Here is a 21,992-nt window from a genome sequence, read left to right on the forward strand (position 1 = left end):
TAGACTGTAGAAATTCTGAGGCAGGGACTCTGTCTGTCTGTGTAGGCCCAGTGGGGTCTTGATTCCTGCTCAGGGCCTCTAGGTTCTACCACAGTACAAAAAGTAACTAGGAAAAGGAACAGACTAGCTGCTAAAATGGCATGTTTATATTTATTTTTAGGTAGGAGATGGTCCCCTCCACCCATGGCAGGTGCACCCCATATGAACACGGATCAGGGAAGGATACATGTAGGTTGCAAAATTGCTCTTGCATTCCACTTAATATATTGATTTCTTTGGATTTTTAAAAGCCCAAATGAGGCCTTATTTTATACTCTGTATGCCCCTAACTGTTCGTTACAAATGCATTCTCAAGAGAAGGGTTCCAGCAGCAACCCCACCAACTATGGCAGTAGGCATAGCTAATAGAACGGTAGAGGGCTCATGTAAATAAATCCCCATCCCCTAGACATCCACTCCTCCAACAGCAATTTCCTCCTCTGGAAACTGAATTAAAGAGACTAGATTTGCAGCGAGCTCTGAAAGGCAACAGGCTTGGGCTCTTTCTGATCGGAGGGTGAGCACATGCCAAAGGCCCATGTGAAGACCACCTTGCGAGGAGCCCTCTTTCCATTGCACTGTAGGGGATTCTGCTCAAGCACCGTTGTGCAGCTCAGCAGTGTTGGCATGACACAGGGAGAGGGTCAGTCAGGCCATTTATAATATCCATGGCTTACACCCAGGGAGCCAGTGCAGATCCACAAGCTAAGTATGTGAACCCAAAAATCCAGTGCTAAAGACAGAGTAAAATTTGGAGCTAGCAGGGTGAGGGAGTGGGAGAGAAATGCTAACAAAAATTAAATACCCTGGGGAAGGCTGGTCCTGACTGATGCTGACTCATGGTCCCCGCTGGCCATGAGAATTGCAGGAGATCAACCCCAGTCAGGATCAAGCCCGTCTCACATGTGTAAATCAGCCCAGGCAACGTTCTGTGCTAGCACTAGTTTCTCTTCCACTAGAAAACCAGTTACTTTTCTTTAATGGAAAGGAAAAAAGGTTAAACTTACAGTGGAAAAAGGGATCAGAACCTAAAACTACCATATTCAGCCTAAAAGCGTGTCCCTTCTCCCTCCACTCTATCAATCTTCTCTCAACCATCACAGGTTGCTAGGCCTGTCCTGGGCTCGCTTTGCTAACCTCTGTCTTTGCACATGAATCGTTGATATGCAAGGATTATATTGTAGATCAACTGGAAATCCTTTGGGCTCGGTGGAGACCAATATGAGGAAACAGCGCATGTCAAAATATCACAAACACAATAGGTCCTACGGCTAGGGTTCGGACGTGCTTGGTTTCCTGTCATGATGGGCTTCAATTAGGAGGTGTGTGTTTGTAATATATGCACTGTAGCGCTTTATTATCCTGTGAAAGCTGTGCTTTTGTAGCACTTCTCTCTGCTAAAGGGCCAGAGAAGGAGCTGTCCATTTCAGGCTCAGTCCTGCGAGGCGCTAGGCGCTCTGGCCCCGATCTAGCAAAATGCTTTAAGCACCTGAGTAATCTCAGTGACTTCTGTTTAAGGATGGGTGTAAGTGCTGTACCGTGGGGAGGGCCAGGTTGCTCAGCACCGCGCAGAATGGAGGCCTCAGCTTTGCCAGTAGAGGAGGTGGGCTTTGGAGCTGCTAGACCAGAACTTAAATCTTGTTAATGGCTGTAAGGACGATGACAACGTTATGTAGACATGAGCAGCCGTCATGGGGACTACAGCTGGCTGGAACCTTTGTGCCCCCCACTGTGTGTGTTGGCAGCCACATTGGCGCAAAGTGGGCGTTAAACCTCAGTGCTAGGGAATTGCCCCGACTCGGACCTTGCAAGGGGACTCTGCCCTGATACAAAATAGGTGCAGTTACACCAGTGGGCTGCATGAGACAGAGGGCTGGCAGCGGTGGCGGGTGCGGGGGGGGACTACAGGACTTGGGGTTGGGGAGCACAAATCCAGCCCACATGTATCCCCCAGTTGGCAAAACTGGTGTGACCTAGGGGAACTGTGATGCTACTGTGCTCCCATTGAGATGGGCCAGGATTCAATTCAGCAGCAATATCTAACAAAGCCATGCTCTGTTTCTGTCCGGGTGCAGATGCCTCCTGATGGGACATGCCCCTTACCCAGTGCCAAAGCAGCTGAGCAGATTGCTGGCGGGAGAAGTGGGGTCCTTGCCCTGCCCGCAACAGCCAGTGTTTGTCAGGAGGGGGAAGGGGCATTGCAGGCTAAGATGTGGGTATAGCACTAGTGCAAATGTGGTGGGGCTTATGGCAGCTGTGACAAGGGAGGGAATGCGGTCCTAGGGGAGCTGTTCCACTGTGAGTGTTTGGGAAACACTTGTTCCATTTGCAGGTGCAGCAAGCTGAGATTCTCCTTTGCCCATGTTCTCCTCTCCCAGTTCCCTGAGCAGTGAGGGCGGGACCGTCAGACTAGAGATCACCTTAGTCTTGCCAGGTTCTGCCACTCCTGCTGATAGCCCTGGTTAGGCTGGGATATCTGCAGGGGGGCTGTCAGAGAAACTTCTCAGGGCTTCTGAGGATGAATTGGAATTCTTACGTTTGGGACTCAAGGAAGAGCAGTGTGGTCCCATGGAGAGGGCACTGCCCTGGGGCTCAGGATCTTTGGGGTCTCTTCCCCGCTCAGCTACCGTCCACCCATATCACATACTCCTTTCTGGTGCCCCTCACCATAGCCCCTCATAGTCTGTAAGGTATTTATCCTCCATACACCCCTGTGAGGCAGGGCAAGGCTATTCCCTTGCTACAGAGGGAGAAGTGAGGCCCAGAGAGAGTGACTAGCTTGCCCAGGGTCACCCAGGAAGCCTGCCCTGATCCATGGCCTTGGGATGAGTCCTTCATCCTGTGACTTGGTTTCCCCAGTTCGCATAAGGCCGATAATCCTGAGCCACCTTTATACAGCGCTTTGAATTCCACAGATGGTAAAGTGTTCTCTGGGCGTTATTATTAAGCAATAATCCTGGTGAAGTTGCTTGTAATCTGCTTCTGAATGCTGCTCTGTAAAGTGGCAAAAAAAAAAAAAAAAAAAAAAATCCCAGGGTGCTGACTTCCCTGGGAAGCCTCATTCCAATTGAACTCCCGTCTTGATTGGTTGAGCCTCACTGAATCTCTTTGCTGGTGCCTGGGTTTCATTTCCAGTGGCTGGAGAGCGCTGCGCTCCCATGTGAACGTTCAGCGTGCCGCCTGAGGTCTCTTGTCGCCAAGTCAGTCAGGGAGCAGGATGTGTTGCGCGTTGAGGTGAACAGCTATTTTTATTTTCCCGGGGGATAAAGTGGTTTATAAATGCCTTTTACTCAAGCGTGGGCTGTGCACAAGTACAGCATGCAACTGCCATAGAGAGTGTCCGGCTCACCAATTAAAATCCTTCTCTTATTGTCTCCAACATCCTTCTCATTCCCCCGCTCGGTCTTGACCCAATTTACAACCCCCACCCCCAATTCCATCTGCCCAACACACTGTATGTAGCTTGTTCTAAACCAGCTGTGGGGGGAAGAGACAGTGCAAATCGTCCCGTCTAAGTAGTTTTAACTCACCCTCCATATCAGTGCAGGGCATGTGTCAATAACACAAGCAGTCTGTCTTGTTCCCTGTGTGATGTTGCGCAGTTGTGCTTGCTTGGTCGGGAATATTTGCTCACTGTCCTTGCCAGCTACAGGGAGCTGGTGGGAGGAAGCGTCGCATGACGAGGCAGAGCTCACCTTGTATTCTGATGGTGGGGTGATCTGCGGCCAGGCTGGTAGTTGGTGGAAGGGAGTTCATAGCTGTGGCCAGCTGCAGAGAGAGCCCTGATCCATCACCCAAAGTGTAGTTAACTTCAGTATACCTAAGGAACAGCTACCATGGTCCTGAGGAAGCAACTGACCCCTGAGATTGCCAGGTCCTCATGTGCTGGGGGCTGCCAGGAGCATCTGAGTGGGAAGCTGTCCATCTGCTCTGCTTGCTTGACTTCGAACCTGCAGCCCGGGAGTGTCCCAAGGCCTTGTGACAGTGACTCCTCCTACCACACGTCTCCCTCTTGGGATGCTGAAACCCCAGGGCAGTCAGGCAGCACTGGCATGGCTGGAAAACTTTTGGGCACCCAACTGCCCCCTGAGCCCATAGGCTCCCAAATGCCTATCTGCACCTGCCCAAGCTTTTGAAGATGTTGCCTTTAGCCCCTATATGCCTCAGTTTCCCTGTCTGAAGAATGAGCATAATACTTTATAATGCGGGGGCACTGACAAGTGAGTGTAAAGCGGTTGGAGATCCCCTGACAGAAAGCAAGGTGGGGGGAAAAGCCAGTATCAATCTTGAACCGTAGCACATTTGTTAAAGGCCCTTGCTGACCTGGGACTCCACAAGCCTGGGCATTGCCAGAGTCACTTTGAATGTCAGAAGGAAGCTTGTGTGGTTTGTCTCCCAAGTTACTGCATTTCTTGTCTCCCCCTCTCCCCACCCCCACCCTGGCTCCCTATCCCTTTGGCATGTCGGGCAAACAGTCTCCCTCCAGCTGGTAAAGTCCATGGTGATTTTTCATCTCTGTTTCTGCTTTGAAGAGCACTTCAAACAAAGCTGCAGATGCTGCCGGCGGTGTGGCTGGAGCGTCCTGGCAAATCCATGAGAGGCTGGCATGTGGGGGAGCAGCAGAAAGGCTGGAAAGGAGAGTGCTTAGTGGCCTAGCTAATTAGAACTGGGGACCTGGGGCTTCTTGGGAGGGGTCAGGCCGATGCTCTGGGTGATTGGGAAAGGAATAGAGAACTTCCAGATCAGGGGTGAGAATCTGCCCCCGGTCAGTAGTGACAGAAAGTTCCTACCTGCTTGCTATTGAGTCTGTTTCCCACTCAATGGGTGGCTGTCGCTCCCGCACATATCCTCCCCTGTCTGCCCCCCCCAACCACCCGCCCCGGGGACTGACATGCAGAAAGCCTGGAGATGCCTCCTGCCTAGAAGAGTGTGTCCTCGTCCATGCCTTACCGGAGGGGGATGGCTGCTGCCCACGCTGTGCCTCTTTGGTAGATAAAGAGAGGACTACAGAGTCCAGGGCTATAAATCCGGCACTGGCCCCCCTGCAGTCAGTTCACATAGAAGTATGAAGGAAATAAACCAGCCAGTCCCTTAGGCTGTGAGCTGAAACCCAGTTCTTCTTGGCAACTTTGTCCTGGTCTGTTTTACCTGGAGTCAGAGTCCCCAGCACTATCTAGGCCAGGTGCATGATTATCTAGGTCATAGTAGTGCCTAGAGGCCCCACTTGAGGTCAGGGCTGCGTTGTGTGAGATGCTGTCTGAACACAGAGCAAGTCAGTCCCTGCCCCAAAAAGCTTACAGTCAAAATGGGCAACACAGAGAGGGAAATAGAGATGTGAAGTGATTTGCTCAGAGCTGGGAATGGACCCCAGTCAAGTGCCCTACCCACTAGGCCATGCTGCCTTAATCATCTAGTAACGGCCAGGGTGTCTCCTCACCTACACTGGGGTGGGGGAGAAGGTAGCTTAATGCAAAAGGCCATGTCAATATTAGGGATGAGTGAAACAGTTGTCACCCCAATCTCAGACAGGACCTCTGTGCTTTCAAGCTTTGAAAGATTTTGATCAACTCTGCCCCTCGTTGTGATTCATTCCTGTGCACCGTTACCTTTCCTGGTTCTAGCTGGGGCTGGGAGTGGCTGAGTGGGCCTAGATGAGGGGGTCTGGGTAAGGATCCAACCACTCTCATGCTCAGCACACCCCAGACTCCTAACTTTCCAGAGGTTTGCTTCTATCAGTTGTCGCGGTGCCTGGAGCTCCCACCCAACACCCGTGTCTACCCCTAGATACTGCCTCTCGTTATAGACTCATGAACATCAAGGCCAGAAGGGACTATCATGATCATCTAGTCTGACCTCCTGCACATTGCAGGCCACAGAACCTCACCCACCCACTCCTGTAACAGGCCCCTAATCTCTGGCTGAGTTACTGAAATCCTCAAATCATGATTTAAACTCTTCAAGTTACAGAGAATCCACCGTTTACATTAGTTCAAACCTGCAAGTGATCCGTGCCTCATGTGGCAGAAGAAAGCAAAAACCCCCGGGGTCTCTGCCAATCTAACCTGGGGGAAAATTGCTTCCCAACCCCAAATCTGGCAACCAGTTCATGTGGGCAAGATCCACCAGCCAGACACCTGGGAAAGAATTCTCTGTAGTCACTCCCCAGCTGGCCTCCCCAGCAAGCTCCAGTTAGGAGGCAGCTGTCTGGCTCAGGCCACTGCTCAGGAGAGCCCCATGCCATCTTAGCTTTGTGAGGGCCTCAGGCTGATTCCCACAAAGAACATGTGTGAAGGGGGAAGCTTGGAGGCTGGGAGGCCAGCTGGAGGTGAGACTGATTGTTACCATGGGGGTGGGGGGTGGGAGGGTCTGTCTGAGAGCTAGGCCATTGGGAAGAAGCATGGTGCTTGTCAGTAGGGGCAGGGAAGGGATGGCTCCCCCGATCCATCTTTCCAAGCCATGGTGAGCAGCAGGGCACAGGGACATGCTGGGAAGGGAGGATATCAAGGGAACAAGGAGAGCTCTCAAATTGCAGGGTCCTTTGGAGAGACGTGTGAAGGACTGGAAGAGGAATGAACCTATGCCTCTCACCCAAGCCCAGCCTGGCTGAGGGCAGCTGCCTTTGGAGAGATGGGAGCTTTGCTTCCATTTTTCCGGTGCTTTACGAATTGGGCTTCTCCTCTCATCTGGCTTTGATTACCCGTCTTCCCCAAAGGACTTGGGAAAGGCAGGAGACGCCCCTCTTTGCGCTGCCTGCAAAGCGTGGAGAGACACGGGTTCTAATCCCCGCTCCGCCACCGCCACCTCATCCATCCGCCCATCTCTCCCGCACTCCCCTCCGGAGGTTAATGTGATAATTGCCGTGTGTGACTGTTTACTTCAAGAAGTGGCACCGCCCCCAGCTGGGCACGTTCGTCAAAGAAAACATTGCTGCTGCGTCACGGCTGAAATGGCTGGTAATTGAGACCATTTTCCCGGCACAGGTGCACCGCCGCCCCCAAGCTGCTTTCACCGTCTGTCATGATCCCCCTCTCGTTTGTGTGTCACTCTCAGTAATTAGAGTCTGCAGGTGAGGAAAGCAAGGCAGAGACAACAAGAGAGAGACACAAAGCCTGGGAGCATCAGCAAGCAGGTATTAGGGCAGAGAGAAAGGCAGTGATGTACAGTGGCGCTGTCTTGGGGGGGATCAGGGAATGGGCTGCCTGCCTCCTGGACAGGGGATGTAGTCCCATTTGGCCCTTTTTCACTACCTCCCAACACTCAGTGTCACAGTCTGTTCTGGGTTGACGGCAGGAGCTGCTTCAAAGCCTTGATTCGGTCTTTTCAGGAGCATTTAGAGCAGAGGTGGGCAAACTATGGCCTGCGGGACCATCCTGCTCGGCCCCTGAGCTCCTGGTCGGGGAGGCTAGCCCCTGGCCCCTCCCCTGCTGTCCCCCCTCCCCTGCAGCCATGCCACCACGCGGGCAGTGCTCTGGGTGGCGGGGCTGCGTGCTCCTGCAGGGCAGCGGGGCTGCGTGCCTGGCTCAGGTTGGGTGGTGCGGCTGCCAAACATGCTGCTCTGAGCGGAATGGTAAAGGGGCTGGGGCCGGGGGGTTGGATAAGGGGCAGGGAGTCCTGGGGGGTGGTTAGGGGTGGGGGTGTGGATGGGGTCGGGGCAGTCAGGGGACAGGGAGCAGGGGGATGTTGGATGGGGCGGAGGTTCTCGGGGGATCGAGACGGGGAATGATGGGGTTGGATAAGCATGGGAGTCCCGGGCAGCCTATCGGGGGAGGGGGTGTGGATAGGGGTCGGGGCAGTCGGGGCAGAGGGGTTGGATAGGGGGTGGGAATCCCGGGGGGCCTGTCAGGGCGGGGGGGTCCCGGGGAGGGGGCAGTTAGGGGACAAGAGCAAGGGGGGTTGGATGGGTCAGGGGTTCTGAGGAGGGCAGTCAGGGGGTGGGAAGCGGGAAGTGTTGGATAGGGGGTAGGGCCAGGCTGTTTGGGGAGGAACAGCCTTCTCTACCTGGCCCTCCATACACTTTTGCAACCCTGATGTGGCCCTCAGGCCAAAAAGTTTGCCCACCCCTGATTTAGTGCATTGGCTTCACTTTCATTAAAAGCCTTTGGGAGGCAAGGCAGGGCTGGGAGGCACAGAAAGTGAGGAACCAATGTCACAGCTCAGGGGTTTTAGCCGGCAATTTGTCATCTCCCGTTAAGAAGGGGGCTTTTTCCCCCCTCGGAGATTTTTTTTTTTTTTTGGCCTGTTCTTCCAATCTTTGGAGATTACTTTTCTTTTTGAAGAGACTCGCGGTGGCTCCTACCCTGGCTGATCTGGAGATGCACTGCCGATGAGTCAGATGAAAATGAGGGCTTAATTAGCGTTAGGAAAAAAAGAATCTTTCATTCCAACAAGATTGATGCCACCTCCCACAGACGGTCACGTTTTGCCGCATCACTGCTCAGGCCGGCGTCATGCGCAGATGACTTGAGAAGAGGACGAATGGGAACTAGGAAGTGGCAGTGAGGTGGAGATGGGGCACTGCTTTATTAAAAGGCTCAGTGAATAATTGTATTGAGATGTTACGGAGCGGTGCTCTCTAGAAGCCTTTAAAGCTGATATGGTTTGGCCCTGTCGTTAGTGCTCTCCTGGGCGCTGGCATCTTCTCTTTCTGTTCCTCTGAGTCTCACCAGTGAGTCCATAATGCAGGACGGTTGATATGCTATTAACAACGACATGATCAGACTAGATGTGTGCTTGGAATAACCCCAAACTAGAAAGACAAACATTGGCAGCCTCTAGCTGAGATGCCAACTTCATTGCATAGAATTCTTCCTTCTCAACCCGGGCCACGCTTTACAGATGCAAACACTGTGGGTTTTGTATTGCTTAGCATGGTATGGACGAGACAAAAGAGAGCCCAGAATGAAGTCAGACGGGGAACGTGCAAAGAGAAAAACCTCACATTCCGCTCTGTGCATGGCTTCAGGCCTTACCTCCTTGGAGAGAAGAATGGGTCTCAGCTGCTGTGTTTGGATGGGATGGAGCAAAATACCAAATCCAAACACTGTTGGACTCTAGAGAAGTTTCCATCCCATCCAAACACGGCAGCTGAGACCCATCCTTCTCTCCAAGGAGGTAAGGCCTGAAGCCATGCACAGAGCGGAATGTGAGGTTTTTCTCTTTGCACGTTCCCCGCCTGACTTCATTCTGGGCTCTCTTTTCTTGTCTACACCATGCTAAGCAATACAAAACCCACAGTGTTTGCATCTGTGAAGCGTGGCCCGGGTTGAGAGGGAAGAATTCTATGCAATGAAGTTGCTTATCTCTTCCTTAATTGTAATGTGAAACCTGACTCCCACCCCTCCACGCAGGCTGGTCGCACCCTAGTGGGAGGCCATTACAATGATAGGTGTGATTATAGTGGGGAGAGAGGAGGAAATGTGTCCCCATCCACCCACCTGTCAGGTCATAATGCGGGGACCAACAGTGTCTGTATCCCCAAGTTTGGTCAGCTGCGGTGGGATGGAGGGGAGGTGACAGAGAGGGCTGGGTGCCAATACTTGCACTGCCTACGATGGTGTATAGCTAGAATCCAGGCTCTGTGGGGAGGAAGAGTTTTTACCCCAGCTTTGAGATGGCAGTGTGGGACTGGTGGAGGAGGAAAGGGCAGAGGCACAACATTTCAGCCTGGGTTTGGCACTGTGAATCCCTGTCTGTACTGAGCGAGGAGCACCGAGAGCGTGTTCCTGTCCTGTGGGGCAGGGGAGGACTCCCTGACCTCCGCTGAGGTGACTGGCTCAGGCAGATGCTGTCAGCAGTCCGAGTCTCTGCTGCTATTCAGTTAGTGGGAGGCCTTCTGAGGGGTTCTAGGTGATGGAGTAGGGAAATAGCTTCCCAATCTAGACTCTCAGTGTGTGAAATGAGCTGGCTGAGCTTGGTCCTAGGTATTCACCCACTTCCTCAGCTCACAGAGTACACTGGCAGCATTGTGTGTACGAGAGGCTCAGCTCTGAAATAATGGGGCGGTGATTGAGCTTTGTTATCAGAAACAACAGGGCTGGAAGAGCAGAGGGTGCTGAAGGTCACCTAGGAGATGTATTTATACAGCAGTTCTGAGGGGGCTGGCCCTGGAATAGCAAGGAGATGCTGCAAGTCAGCCCTGAGGGGCGCCAGCAGAACAGTGTGACGGGGCCAGGATTGGAGTGGCAGAGGCTGCTCTGTGGGTCAGACTGGCAGAGCTGTGCGGGTGAAGTTTACACAGCACTTGTCTGCTCCATGCCTGGCCTGAGACAGCATTATCATCTGCACATCCAGAAGAGCAATACGTGAGTCAAACTGCAACCTTCCTCCCTCCTCTCAGACAGTTCTGGTCATCAGTCAATTTCTTTTGGGATAACGAGGAGAGGAGCCATGTGTCTGCCAGTTCCCTCCTTTGGCACAAGTCCTGGCTCCATGTTCCTGTCCAGAGGAGGAAGGTTGTGTTGGAGGAACGCTAGAGGTCCCAAGCCGTAATGAGACTGCCGCTTTCTTGTCACACTAGGGCAGAGAGCACAGAACTGCAGTAGAGGTGGGGAAGAGAAGAGGGGTTCCTGGTTCATGTGCATGGGATGACCCGTTTTAGGGGAAGACTTGGGCTGGAGCTGTGCCCATTCTTTCCCTTGGAGAGCAGCATTCGCTATGTGTCAGAAGACTGAGAACCTCCCCTGGTTTGCATATAATGGAGCAGATTTCAGCTGCCTTCTCTAGTATGCCAAGGCGTGGCCTGCTGAGACACTCTGTCTCTGGGTACGATTCTCCATCCTTTATTTGGATCAAGATAAAACATTGTTTGGTAGGACCGGTAGTGTCTGTGGCCATACTTGAGCTCATAGACTCAGAGATTTTCAGACCAGAAGGGACCATCGTGATCATCTGGTCCAGGGGTCGGCAACCTTTCAGAAGTGGTGTGCCGAGTCTTCATTTATTTGCTCTAATTTAAGGTTTTGCGTGCCAGTAATACATGTTAACGTTTTTAGAAGGTCTCTTTCTATAAGTCTTTAATATATAACTAAACTATTGTTGTATGTAAAAGTAAATAAGGTTTTTAAAATGTTTAAGAAGCTTCCTTTAAAATTAAATTAAAATGCAGAGCCCCCCAGTCCTGTGGCCAGGACCCGGGCAGTGTGAGTGCCACTGAAAATCAGCTCACGTGCCGCATAGGTTGCCTACCCCTGATCTAGTCTGACGTCCTGCAGCTAACGTGGTGCCATTCTCTCCATTGCAGCCAGGGTGTCCAGCCGCCTTAGCTCTATTCCAGGAGACTCAGACATGAGCAATACTCATTTGTTTGTTATTTGACCTGTGCTTCCGTAGGGCAGTGCAATAGCCAAGGCCCCGTGTATTATGGGGCAAGGCCCCCTAAATTCTCTGGCACAGCCTCCAGCCTACTGCCTGCAGTATCCGTCCCCTTCGCACCCCAGCCCAGCTCAGCAGGCAGCCTGCTGCCAGGAGCCAGCCCAGCTAATGAATCAGTTTAGCTCCCCTCCCTTCCCTTGGGACATGACTGGAGGGAGAGGCTTGGGGAAAAGCACTGGAACAAAAGCAGAGGAACTGGGACTCTGTAAGAGTTTGCATGCAAACCCCCAAGTGCCCAGCTCCTGATGTTTGTGTAAAGATTTGGCATAAAGACAGAGCTGGGATTCTGGCTGTATGCCACTGTGTGCAGTGTCAGAGCGGGCACCAACCTTTCTCTTTCCCTCCAGGCTGCTGCGGCTTGGCATGCAGAGCTTTGAGCATTGACTGTCCAGGAAGCTCATAAGCCAGCAGCAGCTCAGCACCACATAAGGTGTTCTGTGCTGGGCACTCAGTGCTTTCCATGCAGGCCAGTTCTAACGCTCACAGCTCCAGTTCCCTTCTCAACCTCCGATGAAGTGAGCTGTAGCTCACGAAAGCTTATGCTCAAATAAATTGATTAGTCTCTAAGGTGCCACAAGTCCTCCTTTTCTTCTCAACCTCGCTACCACCCGGCCCAGCTCTGAGCCCAGCCCCCCAGCCCCACCGCAGGTCACTGCTGCACAGTCCCTGGGGAAACAAGGGCAGCTGAGCCAGTTTAGAGCAGCTTCCCTCCCAAGCCTCAGTTCTCCTTCTCAGGCCTGCTGTGGTGCTGCTCTGCAGATACCATGGCTCCCCAAACCCCTGCCCATATCCATCAGGGCTGAGCGGGGAGCAGAGCTGTCTGAGCATGGCACAGCTCCTCAGCCTAATCCAGCCTGGTGGTGAGAGCTCCAAACAACACCGCTCCAAGGTGCGACAAGTGGCTCCTCCCTAGCTGGATCAGGGCAGGTCTGGATGTGCTCTTGGCTCAGGACAGGAAGATGCCAAGCCAGTTTCTCCCTCTCTGGCTCCTGCTCTGCCCTTTAAAGGGCCATACCAGGGGGCCTGTGCTGGTGAGCTGCACCTGACAGGGACAGTACAGGACAGCACAGGCAGGGTGGAGGCAGGGAGCAAAGGCTTCCATCCAGTGCTGGGTACCAAATGGCAACTTCAATGAATTACATGGGGTGGGAGGGTGGAATAGCCAGTTCTATGGCACTTGGGCAACATGCAGGATTCTGCAGATGGCTCCGTGGCTGTGGAATCCCGGGGCACACAGGGCCCTGGTTATAGACCCTGGGGGATGAAGTAACCGGAGCCCTTCATGGTCACACAGAGGTGGAATAAAGTGTAACGCTGTTTTTTTTTTTTCCCTTTCAGACCAATGATGCCTTAGGAGCCACCTGGAACTGGCTGTACTTCATCCCCCTCATCATCATCGGCTCCTTCTTTGTTCTTAACCTTGTCCTGGGAGTGCTTTCCGGGTAAGCAAGCTGCTTTCCCCTTCTTTTGGGTCCATTAACCCCTGTTAACCCTGCTGTGTCCTGACCCAATCACTGGTTGCTCTTGGATTAGCACTGGGGTATTTGGGAGCTTCCTCGTGCTCAGCCCTCCTTCAGCTTTCCCTTCAGTGACTCCTCCTGGGGAAGGCTTGGCCTGCAATAGTGTTTCTAGTGGGGTCCCAAAGAGATCTGTTCTTGTCCATAAGCTACTTAACTTTTGTATCATTGACCTGGAAGAAAACATAAAATCATCACTGATCAAGTTTGCAGATGACACAAAAACTGGGGGAGTGGTAGATAATGAAGAGGACAGAATGATCTGGATCGCTCAGTAAATTGGCACAAGCAAAGAATGTGTTTTTTTAACATGGCTAAATGTAAATGTAGACATCTAGATATAAAGTATGCAGGCCATATTAGGGGATGCAGGACTCTCTCCTGGGAAGCAGAGACCCTGAAAAAGATTTGGGGGTTGTGGTGAATAATCAGCTGAACATGAGCTCCCAGTGTGATGCTGTGGCCAAAAGGGCTAAAGTGATCCTGGGATGTGTTAACAGGAGAAACTGGGGTAGATTGACTCAAGGAGCTCAGTGTATTTAGCTTAGCAAAGAGAACATTAAGGAATAACTTGATGACAGTCTCTGAGTACCTGCATGGTGAACAAATATTTCATATTGGGCTCTTCAATCAAGGAGAGAAAGGTCTAACACGTTCCAATGGCTGGAAGTTGAAGCTAGACAAATGCAGACCGGAAATAAGGTGTACATTTTTAACAGTGGGAGGAATTAACCACTGGAACAATTTCCCCAGGGTCACGGTGGATTCTCCATCACTGACGATTGTTAAATCACAACGGCATATTTTTCTGAAGGACACACTCTATGAATTATTTTGGGGAAGCTCTATGGCCTGTGCTGTACAGGAGATCAGGCTAGATGATCACAGTGGTCCCTTCTGGCCTTGGAATCTGTGAATAGCAGAGAACTTGCTCATAGCTGCATTGTTCCCTCCACGGCTGCCTGCTCAGAAGTGCAGCCACTAGTGGAGTGAGAAAGGCCCCCTTGATGCAGCTGTATCAGCAAGACTAACGTATCTCATGCCTCCTGGTCCCTCCCAGCTCGTCAATGTGATTGTACCGCTGTTGCTGCTGGCCAGTCCTCTTTTGGTCTGGGCAGGATGTTTTGTATTATGGTATAAGTGTCTCTGGAGCATCAAATGCCACTTGCAATTATCGACCACGCACAGTTCCCTTGACATGGCCCCAGTCTCACCAGACGTTTACTTTTCCAAAGAAGAAAACATGCATCCGATGAAGTGAGCTGTAGCTCACAAAAGCTTATGCTCAAATAAATTGGTTAGTCCCGAAGGTGCCACAAGTCCTCCTTTTCTTTTTGTGAATACAGACTAACCTGGCTGCTACTCTGAAACTAGGTTTAGAGTTGGCTTTGTCTCACCATGCTGGACATTCTCTCTACTCGGCTTAGTGCATGACACAGACTTCTGCCCTCCACACCACCTTCCCTGCTAATCCTCAGCGCACCAGCTCCACACATCTCAGTAGCTTCTCCGGGGGAGGAGGATGCCCCAGGTTGGTCACACAGTCGGTCATTTGCCTAGCAGGCGGGCTTCTGGGCCCTGTCACTCCACCCAGCCTCTGGTATGATGTGAAAGCTCAGCCTATTTCCAGCCTTTCTGAATCTCCCAAGCCGTGCTAAAAGACAAGAGACACATAATGTAACGGGCTCACTCTCTGGTGCCATACAGCCAGCTGCTACTGCCTCATTGTGGTGTTTGGAGGCTCACCCAGACCAGGAAGGGGTTCTGTCACCATCTGCCCTGTAACCCTGGGGTGACTTAATGCTGTGCTGCTGTGGCTGAAAGCGCCAACACCAGCAGCCTGCCCACAAGCACAAGGTCTCATCCTGGCTTCCACCAGCCCAGTTACTCCTGGCGGGGTGACCCCAATGGCCATTTCAGTGCCGAGTCTCCCCAAATCTGTCCTCCCTAAGTTCTTAATTACTGGACACTCAGACCTTTCCCCTCTGGTTTGCCTCCCCTGCCCCGAAGGTGTGAAACCAGCCCCCCAGTTATCAGTTCGCTTTGGTCCCCACACTGCACACAGTTTGCACACTGAGACCTGCTTGGGATAAAAATAAACACAAGGTTTATTTACTAGAAAAACCACAAATTCAGAGATGAAATAGTAGGGGAGAGCAAACACATACCGGTTACACAGAAAAGAAACATAAAAGATGCAACCTCAGACTTTACTTCTGTATTAGATAAAATCCCTTCGCTAATACAAACTATCTATTGCCATTGAACAATTTCCCAGCGTACCCAGCAGCCTTTCATGGATAGCTTCCTGCCTACAGGCTGTCCCTCAAGTTCTGAATGCCTTTTACTTCCAAACCCTTCCATAGTTAAGGGATTTGCAGGTTTATTTTCTTCAGTCATTATAGATATTCAAAGTGGGAAAATCCTCAGGTCTCTCAATGTCTTTCCAATAACTTCAGTGGCCCAGCATTGTCTTTTCCTGGATTGTTCAATGGATCATTATTCATTACGTGTCTGGTTTTGTGTAAATACCTGGTTTGGAGGGTACTTCGCCTTGTCTGATTGCTCACTGTCCTGCTGTGAGGTGGAGCCGAAGTTTATGAGCTCAGTTCTCTATATATACATGAATTCATAACTATGCTCTGCACATGTCTCATAATGATCGTTAAGTTCAGATACAAGCTTTAATAAAAGACCGTACTAGAAACATTTTTATAACACAATACCATTGGCTCCAATCAGTCGACTCGGCTGCTTATTCTTTTGGGTTCAGCTCCCCAGTTCTCCACGTGGGATGTCTGGACCTGGATTGTCACTCGTGTCTTCCTGTTATGGCTGATGCAGTGTCACATGATGCTTTGTGTCTGGGGGTGAAGATCTGTTGAGTCACCAGGCTGGGACGCTGTCTCGGTATCACAGGGTCATAGAGGGCGGTTGCTTCGAGTAGCCAACCAGAGCACGTATAGTTCCGTCACTACTAACACTACACACATACTTTGCTCTCTCTATTCTTGTCTGGCTCCTCAACCCAACCTAGACAGGGACAGTTGGCACAATATGAATGGAAAACGCAGTCTAGGGGTCTTTCAAGAGCTGGTCTGAGTCAGCCCTGGTGTTGGGATCTCTCTTAAAGCCAGGAATGGCATCTCCTTTGGCTGGAGAGCTCACAGCGCTGTCATGACAGATGCCTCATGAGCTTCGGGAGGAGCCTGTGAAGCTGCAGCAGCCAGGGAGAACTGGTGTGCAGATAAATCCTGAACTGGAAAGGGGTGTTGGCAGCAGGACGTGGAGCAGGGGCAGCAAGAGGCTGAATTGGAGTGTTTCCTTCTACCTGGGTGGTTCTAGCTGAGCCATCTCACTGGGGGCAGAGCAATGAGGGCAGGAAGGGCTGGCTGTTCTCTTCTCAATGTGAAGTTTGTGTTTTAATGTAGCCTCCCATTTGATGCCGAAAGCCGTCAGGGAAAATGTTCTGGATCGTTGTGTTCCTGGGGGGAGAGTGTGTGGTGTATAGTTTGGGTGTCAGGTGGGGGGGTGTTTAAGGTGTAGGGGGTGGGCACACAGAGAGAGTGTTGGGAGGTGGGGCATAGGGGGCTAGAGCATAGAAGTAGAGTGTGTGGGACCTGTAGTGTGTGCTGCAGGCTGGTTAGCTATGGAGCTTGTGGATCAGGATCTAGGGCATGGGCGTGGCTATGAGGTGTGTATGGCTGTGTCTACAGTTGGAGCTAGGGGTGTGATTCCTAAATAGACATACCAGTGCTAGCTCTCATACAGCTAGCATGCTAAACATAGCCGTGCAGCCTGGGCAGGGGTGAGCAGCAGCACAGGCTCGCCATGCTGAGAGTGCACCCAGGGTGGCGAGTCCATGTAGCCTCTTGCTGCTGCCTGGCTACATTTCTATCTTCAGCATGCCAGCTTGATGGGAGCTAGTGTGAGTCTGTCTACGCGAGCTGGGAATCAGACCCCCAGATCCAAGTGAAGCCCTAACCTGCGTGTGAGAGAGTGAGGTGAGTATAGGATGTGGCTATGTGTGTTTGCTCTTTCTGTGTGGGAGTGCAGGGGCGGGCTGAGCTGTGTGGGACTGGGGGATATGGCTGGGAGTGTGGGGTGTGGCTCAGTTCTCTTTGAGTGTGGGCTGTGGCTGTGAGTGCGGGCTGTAGCTGAGCTGTGTATGAGTGCAGGGGGTGGCTGAGCTCTCTGTGAGTGCAGGGTGCAGTTCTGAGCCAGGGTATGGCTGAGCTGTGAGTGTGGGGTCGGGTGCGTGCAGACAGCAGCGTTGGAACCGTTTTACTTGTCTCTGAGGACATGGGAGTTTAATGAAACCCATTAGCTGGGGATTGAAGAGAAACAGAGCTTCTTGTCTCCATGGTGATGAACCATGACTGCACCGGCATGTCCTGAAATACTGTCAGAGGCTTAGAGCATGAGATGAGCAAGAAGAGAACAACTTCAGCAAGTCGATCTCCTCCCTAATCCTCCTTTTTCATCATTCCGGAGGTCTGCACAGAAGGACTGAACTGGGGTTGTCCAGGAACAGCCATGTGGGGGGAGAAAATGTATCCCACAAGCTGACTTTCCATTGTAAAGCCCGGGGAGCTCAGTGCAGGTGTGTGGGCTTCGTAGCCCCATGTGCTGCTCTGCGTTGTGACACATGGAGTCATGCTGGTAGGACAATAATGACTTGACACTCCAAATGCCTGGGAATGAATGGATGCAGCCTTTCTGGTTTCTGGGGTGGCTCAGTGCTTGGAAGGGCCCTTTTCTATCCTTAGTCACCTAACACATTCAGGCAGCTGGAGAAGGAATGAGTTATGACAAGGACACCACGGAAACAGCAGTTCCATTTTGTAACATACATAATGACCATTGTCCTGTACTATTTGATGTCGGCTCTGAGCACCATTGAGACACCGTGAATAATAATAATGATAATGATTTGTATAGTAAACAGGGGGTTATGGAGGGCGTATAATAGCTGTAATGTCAGATAAGTGTTCCTCAGGTGTCATTCACTGGCTGATTATGTCAAACCCAGATGGTTAGTCCTCTTCGATATTAATGTCAGACAATCAACACAGTGTCCCAGCTTAGCGCTAGTGGGAGCAGTGGTAGAGACGTGCTATTTTTCAGATGAAACATTCCCATCTCACTGTAGATCTACTTAAGTAAGAGTCGGGATATTGAGCCTAGCAGGTCGGTATTATGCCTAATTCATTTCTCCTCAGGTTTCAGTCCATGATGGTACTCTTCTTCATTTCCCGTTCTCAGTGGTTCTGTAGAGTTCATGAGTACCGCTGAAGTGTTGTTGGATACCACCCCACAGGCAGCTATTACCCAGCACTAGATGGAATAATTCCTGTTTGTGAAGCTGGTAAAATGCTCTGGGATGTTTCAAGGTGCAGGATCGAAAATTGGAACTGTCCTTTCTACTCTTCCCTCAGATTAGCTGACAGATCTGGGCGAAAGTTTTCAGTCCAATAGTAAATACGCTGAATAATGCAGTTTTGGGGCGATTGAGACTATTGGCGAATTTGTGTCAAATTTGGCATATAGTTTCAGCTGGATAAAACACGGTGAAAAATTCTTAAAAGTCTAAATGACCCATTTCAACATTTTGTTTTGAAATGAACCGTTTTGTTTCAAAACGCCATTTTGAAAGGATGTTCAAACAATTCGTTTGACCAAAACTAAACTTTTTCAGTTTTTTGTTTTGGCAAGAAAAAAACAAAAAATTCAGTTTCAGTTTGAAGTGAACCAGATATATATATATATTTTGATGTCTTGTTTTGGTCACTGAACCAAATAACCAGTTATTCCCTCAGCTCTTGCTGATGTCTGAAGTGGTCCCACTTTCTGCTTGTTCCTGGTGGTCTGTGAGGTAATTCCGTATGTGGGTGATCTTCTCTATGTGGAAAAGTAATCCCTCACAACAGTAGGCTCTGTGGAGTGTAAATCTGCTGTCTGGGGTGGCAAGGAAGAGGTACGCTCTCTTTGCCTCCTTCACGGCAGTGATGGAGGTTTGTAGGAAAGTTGGTCCAAATTTGTCTGTTTCAGACTTCATTTTTTCACCTCTGATGCTTAAGCTTTCTTCTTCCCCTCTTTTCCTGTCATAAATCGTTCAAAAACTGTGGCAATCTGTGTATGCGACGGGGTGGATGGGAGTGCTTTATAGCAGCCATCAGAGATAGTGGTTGTATTGCTTCATTGACTCTTCTCTGTGGCCTCTTGGTGGCGTAGAGTTTTCCATAATTAAATTCTGGAATCTGGCCAAGTCCAAGAGTTTTTTGGGGGGCAGACCATAGTGGGGGTTGGGTGGGTTTCTCACTTTCTTGCAATAAGGGGGAGTTATTTCCTCCTAGAGGAGGAAGTGATACAATTGGAACTGGGTGGCTCTTGCATTACGAATGTTCATGTCCAGCATTAGGATTCAGGCCAGTGTGTATCCAGGTATCTGTGCTGGTTCAGAATATGCCTATGAGAAACATAGTGTGGAAGGTTAGGATAAGAGGCTTGGGGCTAACCTGTCAGAAGCATCATCTACACTGACGTTAAAGTCTTTCAAGGCAGTGAATTTTGTGAACTTAATCACCATGTGGGTGTGTGGAGGTTTATAGATTTCCCAGGTTAGTCTTGTCTAAGGAGTCACAGATTAAATAGATGCATTCAAAGGATTTTGTTTTTAGTGAATGTTTCCTGCATTTGAGCCCAGAAGAGAGGGGAATGGCTATTCTGCTTCCATATTTGCCCTCCTTTGCTCTGGGTGTGTGACGACTAGAGTCCCGTAGGTAGATGAGACAATGTGAGCTCACATTGGTCCAGCAGTGTCAGCCAGCCAAGAGTTTGTGATGCAGACCAGGTTGGGTGACCCATCAGCAGTAAGACTGTGGATGGCAAAGGGTCTGCTGATCACAGATCTTTCTTTGCTCTGTGTGAGGCTGAGGTCTTGGTGTTTGTCTGTTCTGGGCCTATGTAAGGTAACTCGTTGCTGATTGCATTGCATTGCATTGGATATAGCTGTCTAGTGATCTTCCCAGGCACTGGCTGGCATTTCCACTGTTTATTTATTCTTAGGAGGATTTGTATTGGGGAGGGATGCAAGTGGGTGGTTCGCCTAATTGGCAGTGGTGATGATCTAGTGGTGTGCTAGATACTTAGGGAACAGCAACCCTGTTCAGCTGCCAGGAGGACCGAGATAGGTGAAGAAGATTTGGCTTTTGCAAGATGCCCAGACAACAGACCGAGAGTGTGACATTCCTGCACATAGAAAAGGAGTACTTGTGGCACCTTAGAGACTTAACAAATTTATTTGAGCATAAGCTTTCGTGAGCTACAGCTCACTTCATCGGATGCATTCAGTGGAAAATACAGTATTTACACTGAATGCATCCGATGAAGTGAGCTGTAGCTCACGAAAGCTTATGCTCAAATAAATTGGTTAGTCTCTAAGGTGCCACAAGTACTCCTTTTCTTTTTGCGAATACAGACTAACATGGCTGCTACTCTGATTCCTGCACATGTTGCCATTGCAGTGCTGCAGGAGGGGGCGAAGCTTCACTCCAGAGCAGCAGAAAGTTGGATGGCTGTGAGAGAGAGGGGCATAATGTTCATCGCTGTGACTTGAGACAAGGCCCCAGTGTGACAGGGAATCTGGGCTGTTCCCTTAATATCAACTACTGGAGCATTAACAGGTGCCCAGTGGAGACCTTTATGGCAAAAATGTAGAAAACTTTTCTTCATCTGGGACGCACAGTCGGATGAAGTCTGATTGTCATAAAAATGTGCGTGCATTAGGCTGTGGTTAGAACACATGCTGTTTGACTTCTTTAGCCTTTATTAATTTATATTACATCCTTTGTGCCTAGGGTTTCTGTTGTGTTAGGGGAAGTATTTGGGGTGTACTCCAGAGGCCAAAAACCTCCCTTTAAACTCCCAAGTGTCATAGTTAGACTGCATAAACCTAGGGAGTCTGTCACGTCCGGACTCTTTGCACAGATCTAGGTTTATTTGCAGTCAGATAGCATGGGACATTGAGGTGCTATGGTGATGAAATGCCTAGACATAAAATAAGTATTTCCATCAAGCTATTGCACTGCTTCGTGGAATAGTGTCTGAGACAGTTGGAGTGAGTGTCAATCTGAGTGCGTCTGAGACACTATCTAGCTCTGGGGAAGTAGAGTCAGGGACAAAGAAGATTTCAAATTTGTTAGTCTCTAAGGTGCCACAAGTCCTCCTTTTCTTTTTAGGGACAAAGAAGGAAGCCATGTCTCCTTTCCCGACTGATTTTAGGCCAGCTTTACAAGCAAAGATTCTGAAAGCCACTGGGGAAGCCATGACATCGAATGTGAACCGGGACATTTTCCTTTGTGACTTGTAGAACCCAAAGGGGTAGTTTCTAATAGAGCCCCGCAATGCTTTCCTCTGAAATCACATACTCTCAGCATCCCCAAAACATGCACAGATCTGGTCTGGGCTCAGAAAATTATCATCTGATTCCAACAAACCTGCCAACTAATGCCCTGTCTCTAACGTCTCCTTTCCTGGGTACAATCCATCAGAAATCGATGGCTGGCTAGCTCCAGCAGTGCAAACACCTCTTTTGAGATCCAAGAGCCCTTCCAATTTCGCTTCAGACATGGGTTTGGCATGGAGACAAAACTTGTAATGCTGACGGGCACTCTCCAAGGGCCAAACTTCCACACTTAGCTCTATTAAGCTATTGGCAGCATTTGACGTTATTCAATCATGAGCTCTCACTGACCTGTTGGACCTCACCAGTGATAGATGGAATCAAATTAAGCTGGGTAAATTACATTAGCTCCTTCCTCTCAGATAGCAACTCCTTTCTGAGAGCTGTCATGGGCCCAGTTCTTCAGGTCTCAGTCCTATCACCTGTCTTATTCCACACGTGTGTGGCTGCTGTGTGAAATCATGAGATGATATGGAATACAGTCTTGCCAAAGTGCTCCCAACACTCTGCTTTACCTCTCCTCTAGGATGTGCAGTGCTGTCTCGCTGCTCTTCCAGTGTCAGAAAGGGTTAGCTATCTTGTGCGTACTCAGGAGAAGACGA

At 50.3% G+C, this 21,992-nt stretch overlaps 1 protein-coding gene across 1 annotated transcript in view; it reads left to right on the forward strand.

The window, feature by feature from the left end:
* The window catches only part of CACNA1E (calcium voltage-gated channel subunit alpha1 E), a 421,822-nt gene that overhangs the window by 277,089 nt on the left and 122,741 nt on the right, over nt 1-21,992 (forward strand). The window contains exon 10 of the mRNA XM_073356587.1: nt 12,748-12,851. Coding sequence (XP_073212688.1) covers nt 12,748-12,851 — 104 coding nt within the window. The remainder of the gene's footprint in view (nt 1-12,747; nt 12,852-21,992) is intronic.

This window comes from Lepidochelys kempii, chromosome 8 (genome assembly GCF_965140265.1).
Source record: "Lepidochelys kempii isolate rLepKem1 chromosome 8, rLepKem1.hap2, whole genome shotgun sequence".
In the NCBI taxonomy this organism is placed as follows: Eukaryota; Metazoa; Chordata; order Testudines; family Cheloniidae; genus Lepidochelys; species Lepidochelys kempii.